Below are 12,259 nucleotides of genomic sequence, written 5' to 3' on the forward strand. Positions count from 1 at the left end.
AAGTTGGGAGTCACAGAGCCAGTCTTCATTTTGAAATGTTGAAAGGGAAAGGGAACTCTCGTGGTTTGATCTTGAGGTAGACAATATTGAACTATATTGCATTATACACCGATCAGCCAAAACATTATGACCTGATGAGCCAAAACATTATGACCTGATGAGCCAAAAGATTATGACCACCTGCCTAATATGCTGTTGGTCCTCCGTGTGCAGCCCCATACGCAGCAGGGTGCGATGCACTGTGTATTATGACACATTCCTCCCGTGACCACCATTAAAATTTCTGTGCCTTGTGTCACAGTAGACCTTCTGTCGTTTTGGAGCAGATGGGATAGCCTTCGTTGCCCTCGCGCATCGATGAGCCTTGGGCGCCCAACAACCTTTGTGGTTTGTCCCTCCTCGGACCACTGTCGGTCGGTACTCACCACTGCTGACCGGGAGCACCCCACAAGCCTTGCCGTTTCAGAGATGCTCTGACCCAGTCGTCTGGCCATAACAATTTGGCCCTTGTCAAAGTCGCTCAGGTCTTTACTCCTGCCCATTTCTCCTGCATCCGACATATCAACTTCAAGAACTGACTGTTCACTTGCTGCCTAATATATCCCACCCCTTGACAGGTGCCATTGTAACAAGATAATCAATGTTATTCACTTCGTCTGTCAGTGGTCATAATGTTTTGGCTGATCGGTGTATGTCTATTGTGTTATCTATTTAGCATTTTGTGTTTACAAACCTGTTATGACCATGACATAGAATAATCAGGCCATTCGAACCATCAAGTCTGCTCTGCCACTCGATCATGGGTCATCCACCTTTCCTCTCATCCCCATTCTCCTATCTTCTCCCCGTAATATTTGACGCCGTTACTAGTAAAAAAAAAACTCACATTGTCAGGAGTGGGATTCGAACCGATGCCTGCTGACACTGCGACCTGAATGTGGTGCCTTAGACCACTCAGCCATCCCGACCACAACCATGCTCTTCCGATTCCCACGCCAAGATAGCAATAGATGCATGGGCCCGTCATGCCAACCTCGTCCTTGGGCTCCCATTCCAGAGACAGGCACAAGGACCCAGTGACCGACCGAGTGGTGGTGAATCTGTGGAATTGATTGCTACAGACAGCTGTGGAGGCCAAGTCAATGGATATTTTTTAAGGTGCAGATTGACAGTTTCTTGAATAGTAAGGATGTCAGGGGTTATGGGGAGATGGCAGGAGAATGGGTTTAGGAGGGAAAGGCAGATCAGCCATGATCGAATGGACCGAATGGCCTAATTCTGCTCCTAGAACTTATGAACATGACTAGGTGAAGCTAACATACTGATAAGACCCTTACTTACTTTGTGAACACCGTTGTCACAAGTTTCCAATGAGAAAATAAAAACTTTGAGAAGAATTGAATACCGTTGGAAGTAGATTTAATCATGCCATAAAGAAACAGGCCTATCAACCCAGGCAACTATCACACACTTATTTACACTGAATTCCACCTCATCTTGGACTGTCCCGCTACAAAACACAAGTCCAAGACACACTTGACCATCAAAAGATGGCAACTCCCACTGTATGCCTCAAAGCCAATGACATATAATAATTTATATCACTTGGTGCAATCTCTGATGACAACTTTACATACTTTTTAATATTTTTAACGTTATTCCCTTATCCTGGCAACAAAAGCCTTTCCAATGTAGTCAAGAGTGATAGTGTGGAAACAGGCCCTTTGGCCCAACTTGCCCACACCAGCCAACATGTCCCAGCTACACTAGTCCCACCTGCCCGCGTTTGATCCATATCCCTCCAATCCTGTCCTATCCATGTTCCTGCCTAACTGTTTAAATATTGAGATGGCCCCTGCATCATCTACCTCCCTTGGCAGTTTGTTCCATACACCCACCACCCTTGTGTGAAAAAGTTACCCCTCAGCTTCCTATTAAATATTTTCCCCTTCACCTTAAACCTATGTCCTCTGGTCCTCGATTCATCTACTCTGGGCAGTCTGGCCCATTGTTAAAGAGAATTTATGGGCTTCATTGTTAAATGGTTCAGAACACTTATTGGGGGGAAGGCACCTGAACATGAAAGTTAACAGTTTGTGAATGTTGTTGCATAGTGTCAATGATAATTTACGCTAACACTGGAAGAAAATCAACAAGAGAAGTCACCACGTTGTCACAGAGGACAAACTGGACAAGGGTGACAGATTTCCTCTCCGGAAGGACAGTGAACTAGATGATATTGTTTCAATCATTCTTTAAAATAAAGATTATATTGGAATATTTCAGAGAACTATAATTGATACACTACCATTTACAAAAAGATACACAAAGTGCTGGAGCTACTCAGCGGGTAAGGCAGCACCTCTGGAGAACATGGATAGGTGACCTTTCGGGTCAGGACCCTCCTTCAGAATTAAACGACGTTCTTTTAGAAAGGAGATAAGAAATTTCTTTAGTCAGAGGGTGATGAATCTGTGGAATTCTTTGCCACAGATGGCTGTGGAGGTCAAGACAGTGGATATTTTTAAGACAGAGATAAAGTTTCTTGATTAGTACGGGTGTCAGAGGTTATGGGGAGAAGACAGGAGAATTGGGTTAGGAGGGAGAGATTGATCAGCCATGATTGAATGGCGGAGTAGACCTGATGGGCCAAATGGTCTAATTCTACTCCTATTCCTTGTGACCTTCAGACTAACCCATCCATGTTCTCCAGAGATGTTGCCTGATCCGCTGAGTTGCTCAAGCACTGTGGTTTTTTTCTGCAGTTCCTTGTTTCTACCGTACCTGATTTGTTAGACCCATGTAGAGGACACCTGATTTAAGATTAATTTTTAAATGATGAAGAAAAAAGGATGTTCAAATGGCAGGATTGCGAACTAATTAGATTTGAACAATTTGCAATCAGGATCAGAGTAAGTTATAGAACTGAAAGACACTGGAAGGTGCATTATCAAAATCTCTCAATCCTATTATAACATGTATTGACTAACAACGCCTGCTATTGTAAGTAGGACCATTCATCCAACAGCTTATTCTTTCATAGAAACCTACAACCTCATCATGACAGAAAGGTCTCCAGAACCTTTGACTCATTGGAGGGAGATATGGCAAACTACAAGCCATCTCCAGGTGATAAACAAGGTTCCATTTTTAGATACCCACAAATCGATTTTACCCATAAATCAGAAAATACACAAAACCCCCCTTGATACAGTAACTGTGTCTCCGCATCATGATGAATGGCACTGAAAGCGCACAAGACCAATGAGAATGACTAAAAGTGGAGCCAAGAATCTTGTTCTGTTTGTAGAAACAAATTTGTGTATGTACGGCTGACTTTTGAATTTAATAACATTATGCGAGCTTGCTCGTATGAATGTCTAGTTTATTGCCATGTGTACTGGGGTACAGTGAAAAGCTTTTATTGCGTGCTATCCAGTCAGCAGAAAGGCAATACATGGTTACAATCGAGCCATTTACGGTGTACAGGTACATGATGTGGTAATAACCTTTAGTGTAAGGTTAAGCCAGCAAAGTCCGATCAAGGATAGTCCGATGGGTACTCATAAGATGGACATTTGCCACCCGGAATGCAGAGAATAGAAACATAGAAACAAAGACAATAGGTGCAGGAGGAGGCCATTTGGCCCTTCGAGCCAGCACCACCATTAATTGTGATCATGGCTGATCATCTAGTCAGTAACCCGTGCCTGCCTTCTTCCCATATCCCTTGATTCCACAAGCCCCTAGAGCTCTATCTAACTCTCTTTTAAATTCATCCAGTGAATTGGCTTCTACTGCCTTCTGTGGGAGAATTCCACAAATTCACAACTCTCTGGGTGAAGACCGCAGACATGCGCCCATCTTTCCTTTCATGGAGTCTGCACACTAAAACTGCCTCAGAAGGCAGTGGAGTCCAATTCTCTGAATGCATTCAAGAGAGAGCTCGATAGAGTTCTTAAGGATAGCGGAGTCAGGGGGTATGGGGAGAAGGCAGGAACGGGCTACTGATTGAGAATGATCAGCCATGATCACATTGAATGGCGGTGCTGGCTCGAAGGGCCGAATGGCCTACTCCTGCACCTATTGTCTATTGTCTAAAACATCCCACCACGCATCAGAGAGCAGAAATCCAGAAGTGTGGTTCCTTGGCTGTTATTAGTGTGCAAGGGCAGCATAGCGGCCCATAGCTACTGCCTCACAGCCTTAGGTTCAAACCTGACCTCAGCTGCTGTCTGTGTGGAGTTTGCATGCTCACCGTGAGTGTGTCGATTTCATCCAGGTGCTCCGATTTCCTCCCTCATCCCAAAGACGCGCGGCTTTAAAGGTTAATTAGCCTCTGTAAATTGCCCATGTGTAGGGAGTGGATGCGAAAGTGGGATAACATGGAACTAGCGTCAACGAGTGATTAATATTCGGCTTGGCCTTAGTGTGCTGAAGGGCGTTTCTACATTGTATCTCTATACTAAACTGCAATTACCCTGGAATATTAGAGATTCTTTAACTTTTCCAGTTGCCCAGGTAAAACATGATTCAACACAGACTAAGGACAACCAACTACACAGAATAACACTTCAGGCTCTGATATTTTGTGGAATATCTTTATTTTGACTTAGCCAGACAAATGTAACCTTACATTTCCCATAACCTCAATTTCTTGTCCTAGCTTCGGTGTACTTTAAGAAGACATGCATGCACACCCAAGCTAACCAGCCTAAAAGGATCTTTGCAACAGAAAAGAGAAAAGTTATTCTCTTTACCAGTAGTTCGGATATCAACAATCACTTTTCAGAACTGCACTTCTATCAGTACCTTGTGGAATGATCACGGGGGGGGGGGGGGGGGGGGGGGGTGGAGAAGAGAGAGAAAAAAGTTCACCTATACAACCACTGACCATGCAATGGTCAAAGATCAACAGCAATACTGCATACCAAGAGCACAGAAGCTAAAGGATGATGAGATAAAGTACTGCATTTCCGTGGAAGTGGTAAAGGGCCCTGTTTTAATTACAAACAATAGCCTTAACAGGCGCTACCTCCGATATAAGAGAATAAACACATTCACCAAATGAACTTTTGCATTAGTGTAACTTGTAATGACTAAAGCAATAAACATACGGATGCTAAATTCACCCACAATTTCTCAGTGCCGGGAAAATAAACATTAATTTTGTCTAAATTAAGCCTGCTTTACTCCAATAAAATTCAAACGGTCTTCAACACATTATATAGCAGAAGCGTGTACAACAGTGTAACGGCAATAGGGCGCAGACTGGCACAAACCTGCACTCACCCCAGATATTGGATCAACAAGTGGACTGCTGCATAGAGACAGCGTTATTTTAAAGACCCCGTTTCTATAATTAATTAAGGTCGGATCCTTCCCCCAACTGCTGCCGCCGCCTCAAGTGCCTGCAAGCGTACTGGACAAAATGGTAAAATTGTTAAAATACAAGGGAGCAATGTGGGTGAACGGTTTCCATAAAATGTCTTCAGTAGTGGCTGGGTGATTCACTCTGCAAAGACAAACCAAAGGAGGCACCTTAAGCAGTACGGAGGATGATGTGAATACCAGAATCCGTAAACACGGGATTGCTCATTTCTCCAATCTTCAGCGAATATGTGGCTTCCTCAAACGGCCTCTGCATTTGACCTAGGAACACAAAGCAAAATGTCAAATGGTAAAGATCAATGTTTATTCAACTCAACAAAGATCATAGAAAACGCCTTTATTAAGGGGTTGGACACGTTAGAGGCAGGAAACATGTTCCCAATGTTGGGGGAGTCCAGAACAAGGGGCCACAGTTTAAGAATAAGGGGTAGGCCATTTAGAACTGAGACGAGGAGAAACGTTTTCAGTCAGAGTTGTGAATCTGTGGAATTCTCTGCTTCAGAAGGTAGTGGAGGCCAATTCTCTGGATGCATTCAAGAGAGCTAGATAGAGCTCTTAAGGATAGCGGAGTCAGGGGGTATGGGGAGAAGGCAGGAACGGGGTACTGATTGAGAATGATCAGCCATGATCACATTGAATGGCAGTGCTGGCTCGAAGGGCCGAATGGCCTCCTCCTGCACCTATTGTCTAAAATCAGAAAACCACAGAAGCTATAGGTAAGTCGTGGGCAATGTTGGAAGAATCAATGTTCTTCTCAAAGGACAAGAGAGAATAATTATGAATATGTTATCTTCATTGGTAGAAGTGGTATTCACAATCATCCATAAACCGTCTTTCCTCAGGCAGATCAATATGCAGGCGGGCAAAATGGGTAGAAAGGAACTGCAGATGCTGGTTTATACCGAAAATAGACACTAAGTGCTGGAGTAACTCAGCGGTTTAGGCAGCACCTCTGGAGAAAAAGGATGGGCGACTTTTCAGGTCAGGACCCTTCGGGTTGGGACTCTCGGGAGAAGGATCGCGACCCAAGACGTCACCCATCCTTTCTCTCCAGAGATGCTGCCTGACCCACTGAGTTACTCCAGCTCTTTGTGTCTATCTTCTGTATTACGGCAGGGATGCTTTTGGAGAAAACAGCCCACCTGGGGATTTCCGTAATGCAGAGCCGTGTCATTTGCACATGAATCAAGAATCACAAGCTGAAAAGGGTGTTTATTTTTACCGTTTCCACATAAATTAAGTGAGACTGGATCTTGTACACAGTTCAAATTCCCGGGTAGTGATTTGTGAACTTCAAGGGCAAATTTTCATAATGCAGATAGCATCAGTCTGAAGAAGGGTCTCGACCCGAAACGTCGCCCATTCCTTCTCTCCTGAGATGCTGCCTGACCTGCTGAGTTACTCCAGCATTTTGTGAATAAATACCTTCGATTTGTACCAGCATCTGCAGTTATTTTCTTATACTATATATTTATAAGCATCTTTTGGAAAAGCCCAGCAAAAGCAGTGTTGCATTATCATCATATATCATCATCATCATCATATATATACAGCCGGAAACAGGCCTTTTCGGCCCTCCAAGTCCGTGCCACCCAGCGATCCCCGTACATTAACACTATTCTACACCCACTAGGGACAATTTTTTTTTTACATTTACCCAGCCAATTAACCTACATACCTGTACGTCTTTGGAGTGTGGGAGGAAACCGAAGATCTCGGAGAAAACCCACGCAGGTCACGGGGAGAACGTACAAACTCCTTACAGTGCAGCACCCGTAGTCAGGATCGAACCTGAGTCTCCGGCGCTGCATTCGCTGTAAAGCAGCAACTCTACCGCTGCGCTACCGTGCCGTACCGTGTCTCTGTTCCATCTCCCCTAATCCTGGCAAAAAGCTTTCTGGGAGGAGAGATCTAATTTCCAGAGCAACAGTTTTAAGGAGACCCAAGAAGCTACACAGGCTGGAATCTTAAGCAAAAAAACAAAAGGCAGGAGGAACTCGACAGCTCAGGCAGCATCTGTAGAGAAAATGTGCAGGAAGGAACTACCGATGCTGCTTTAGAGAACGTCTCGCCCCAAACGGATTAGTCTGAAGATGGGTCCTGACCCGAAAGCATCCTGCCCATTCCCTCCACAGATGCTGCCTGATCTGTCAAGTTCCTCCAGTCTTTTGTTTGCAAGGGCAAGGTGTAATGTGAACAATTCTCTGATGGTACATGAAAGATTTGAAAGGGAGGGCATAGAAACATAGAAAATAGGTGCAGGAGTAGGCCATTCGGCCCTTCGAGCCTGCACCGCCATTCAATATGATCATGGCTGATCATCCAACTCAGTAACCTGTACTTGCCTTCTCTCCATACCCCCTGATCCCTTTAGCCACAAGGGCTACATCTAACTCCCTCTTAAATATAGGCAATGAACTGGCCTCAACTACCTTCTGTGGCAGAGAATTCCACAGACTCACCACTCTCTGTGTGAAGAAATGTTTTCTCATCTCGGTCCTAAAAGACTTCCCCCTTATCCTTAAGCTGTGACCCCTAGTTCTGGACTTCCCCAACATCAGGAACAATCTTCCCGCATCTAGCCTCTCCAACCCTTAAAGAATTTTATATGTTTCTATAAGATCCCCCCTCAGTTTTCTAAATTCCAGCGAGTATAAGCCTAGTCTATCCAGTCTTTCTTCATATGAAAGACCTGCCAAACCAGGGATCAATCTGGTGAACCTTCTCTGTACTCCCTCTAAGGCTAGAATGTCTTTCCTCAGATTAGGAGACCAAAACTGCACACAATACTCCAGGTGCGGTCTCACCAAGGCCCTATACAACTGCAGCAGAACCTCCCTGCTCCTATACTCAAATCCTCTTGCTATGAATGCTAACATACCATTCGCTTTCTTCACTGCCTGCTGCACCTGCACGCTTGCTTTCAATGACTGGTGCACCATGACACCCAAGTCATGTTGCATCTCCCCTTTTCCTAATTGTCCACCATTCAGGTAATACTCTGCTTTCCTGTTCTTGCCGCCAAAGTGGATAACCTCACATTTATCCACATTATATTGCATCTGCCATGCATTTGCCCACTCGCGTAATCTATCCAAGTCACTCTGCAGCCTCCTAGCATCCTCCTCGCAGCTAACACTGCCACCCAGCTTCGTGTCATCCGCAAACTTAGAGATGTTGCATTCAATTCCCTCGTCCAAATCATTAATATATATTGTAAATAACGGGTCCCAGCACTGAGCCTTGCGGTACCCCACTAGTCACTGCCTGCCATTCCGAAAAGGACCCGTTTATTCCTACTCTTTGCTTTCTCATCACCAAACAAACAACTAGACTTTGGGTATCAGAAAATAACTGCAGATGCTGGTACAAATCGATTTATTCACAAAATGCTGGAGTAACTCAGCAGGTCGGGCAGCATCTCGGGAGAGAAGGAATGGGTGACGTTTCGGGTCGAGACCCTTCTTCAGACCCGAACTAGACTTTGGGGTTTGAATGCAGGCAATATTGACATTCCCATTTCCAACGTAATGCAGTAGAGATTGCTAAATTGATGTCGAACATCTTAAGAAGATGGGCTGCTGAGACCCCAAGACTGCCAAGATGCTAAGAGCAAAGGATATCAGATTCACAAAATGCTGGAGTAACTCAGCAGGTCAGGCAGCATCTCAGGAGAGAAGGAATGGTAACGTCTCGGGTCGAGACCCTTCTTCAGACCCGACCCGAAACGTCACCCATTCCTTCTCTCCTGAGATGCTGCCTGATCTGCTGAGTTACTCCAGCATTTTGTGAATAAACACCCTCGATTTGTACCAGCATCTGCAGTTATTTTCTTACAAAGGATATCAGATGACCTTTAATCACAAGTACGAGTTATAAGTGGACATGGAGAGTGTAAATTAACATGTCAGATTACAGCTTTTTACAGCAGAATAGAGCAATTCATCAACGGAAAATGCCAGTTTTGTTTTTCACAGCACGGGTGCTGCCCGGCCAAAATATTCCCGTATTTCTTGTCCAGATTTATTTCAGACTTCCAGTGCTAACTGTATTTCACTCAGCATCCATTACGGATAATAGCATCAGTCAATTGCCACATGGAGAGAGAGTGACTGCCAGAGCTACAACTATTGATTTCAATATAAATATTTAATTTTAATTTAAGAATTGCTTTCAACTATTTAAAATTTAAAGCACCTTCACAAGTTAAATTCTTCATGACTTTGCCACAGCACAAACTGTGTTTTGAGACACAAACATATGATATAAATCTCCTCGGGAGGGAGGGGGTGGGGAGGAGGGAGGATAAGGGGGGGGTTGAGGGGAAAGGGAAGGGGGGGAAGAGGGAGGGGGAAAGGAAAGGGTGCTGTATCAATGCAGGAGAGGTTTGGGTTTACTTGGTCCAGTATGATATAAATGCAGGTAGACACAAAATGCTGGAGTAACCTAGCGGGTCAGGCAGCATCTCGGGAGAGAAGGAATGGGTGACGTTTCGGGTCGAGACCCTTTTTCAGACTTATAAATGCAGTGCAAAGCTTGCTCCCTTGGGTGACACAGAGTGAACAGAATGTTAGTTTTTAGTTTATTTTTAGAGATAGAGCGTGGAAACAGTCCCTTCGGCCCACTATGTCCGCACTGAGCACAATCTGCCATATATTAGTCCTATCCTGCACACTAGGGACAATTTACAGAGGCCAATTGACCTGCGAACCTGCACGTCTTTACAGTTCGGGAGGAAACGGGAGCACCTGGAAAAAAAGCTCACAGTCACAGGAAGAACGTGCAAACTCCATACAGACAGCACAGATATTCAGGATCGCCACTGGGTCTCTGATGATCTAAGGCAACAACTCTACTGTTGTGGCGCCCTAAGATATGAGAAATGCCCATGATTCGAACCGACTCCACAACTACTTTGGGTGGTCAGCTGGCCAAGAGGCAAGAGCAAAGTCTCAGTCCCCACATCTACTTTTAAAGAATATTTGATGGTGTGTTCATGCCAAGTGTTTTAACCTGAGCTAAAACACAAAGAGCAGCTGTGCGGTGTTGAAACCGTGCCAGCACCCAGAGACGCTGTTGTAGCCCTGTGCATTCTACCAGGGATGTAAGTGGATATTCTTTCCCTTCCAAGATCAGGTCTTCTCCAACACTATTATTCCCTCAAAACTCGTCCCCAATCTCCTTGATCTTGGACTGGAGACCTCCATCCGCAGATGGATATTCGATTTCCTGACGGGCAGGCCCCAGGTGGTGAGAATTGGCAGCCACACCTCTTTCTCACTGATCCTCAACACAGGCACACCACAGGGCTGTGTGCTCAGTCCTCTCCTGTACTCCCTGTTCACGCACGACTGTACTGCTAAGCACAGCTCAAACAGCATCCTAAAGTTTGCTGACGACACGACCATCTTGGGCCTCATCACAGACAACAATGAGACGGCCTACAGAGAGGAGGTCAAGGCACTAAACAACTGGTGCCAGGAAAATAACCTCTCTCTCAATGTCAGCAAAACTAAAGAGATGATGGTGGACTACAGGAGACAGCGTGGGAGTGGACACCTCCCCATCCACATCGGTGATGCTGAGGTTGAAAGGGTCAGCAGCTTTAAGTTCCTCGGTGTGCACATCACTGAGGACCTTTCCTGGACACTGCACACGGACACAACAACAAAGAAGGCCCACCAGCGGCTCTTTTTCCTGAGAAGACTGAGGAAGTTTGGCATGAACGCCAGCATCCTCACAAACTTCTACAGATGCACCATCGAGAGCCTGCTGACGGGCTGCATTACAGTCTGGTACGGGAACTGTTCTGCCCACAGCCACAAATCACTACAGAGAGTGGTGAAGACGGCACAGCACATCACTGGCAACTGTCTCCCGGCCATTCAGGACATTTTCTACCGGCGGTGCCTGCGGAAGGCACGCAGCATCATCAAGGACCACAGCCACCCAGCACGCAGGCTGTTCTCCTTGTTACCGTCAGGCAGACGATACAGGAGTATGGCTGTGCGTACCACCAGACTTAAGAACAGTTTCTACCATCAGGCTTCTGAACTCATGAACACATTTCAAATCATATATGTTGATTCTTTTTAACATTGTCTTTTTACCTATTTTTAATATTGTCATTTTTAATCTGATTTATCCTTGGAATATTACTGTTGAGGTGACCCGTTGTCTTGTCAAATACATTTCATTGTACCGTTGACCCTGTGCCAACCTACATATGACAAATAACATTTATTATTATTATTATTAAGTCATCCAAGGTCCACAATTCTCACTTCAGGACTACCAAATCAGTTGTTATATCACAGAAGGCAACCATTTGGCCCAACAACTCTATACTGATTCCAAGTCTAGTCAACCATCTTATTATCTTCCCCAAGACCCCTGTAAATTATTCAAATGCCTCACCAATTCCCATTGGAAAGCTGCAATTTATTCCTCTACCACCACTCACAAGCAATAAATTCCACACCATGATTAATCCCAGACTGCCAGACTTGGCCCAAATTTTTTAAATCAGTCCTCGGTAATCCTAGAACCATCTGCCAATGATAAAAGATAGACACAAAAAGCTGGAGTAACTCAGCGGGTCAGGCAGCATCTCTGGAGAGAAGCAATGGGTGACGTTTCGGGTCGAGGCCCTTCTTCAGACTGGTTTGCCAAAATTATTTACCATTATAGGAAGCATTTGGCTTAAAGCCAAGTGGAGCACACATGCTCCATGCTAAGTCCGCTTTACTGCAACACAGTGCTTCAAGAAACTTAGGTGCCATCTACTGGTTAGTCTGCTTTAGACATGAACCCAATGCATTGTAGAAGAATTCCTTTTAAACCGATTAAACTCCTTGGCAGGTAGGCA

The 12,259-nt window shown here is 44.9% G+C and overlaps 1 protein-coding gene across 2 annotated transcripts in view; it reads right to left on the reverse strand.

Moving 5' to 3' along the window:
• Nucleotides 1-3,384: 3,384 nt before the first annotated feature.
• pin1 (peptidylprolyl cis/trans isomerase, NIMA-interacting 1) overlaps nt 3,385-12,259 on the reverse strand; it is a 35,251-nt gene continuing 26,376 nt past the window's right edge. The window contains exon 5 of one of the 2 annotated variants that reach the window (XM_078429509.1): nt 3,385-5,652. In XM_078429509.1, coding sequence (XP_078285635.1) covers nt 5,543-5,652 — 110 coding nt within the window. In that variant the 3' untranslated portion in view covers nt 3,385-5,542. The remainder of the gene's footprint in view (nt 5,653-12,259) is intronic. The other variant, XM_078429510.1, reaches the window with a different exon arrangement.

This window comes from Rhinoraja longicauda, chromosome 37, assembly GCF_053455715.1.
Source record: "Rhinoraja longicauda isolate Sanriku21f chromosome 37, sRhiLon1.1, whole genome shotgun sequence".
Taxonomy (NCBI): Eukaryota; Metazoa; Chordata; class Chondrichthyes; order Rajiformes; family Arhynchobatidae; genus Rhinoraja; species Rhinoraja longicauda.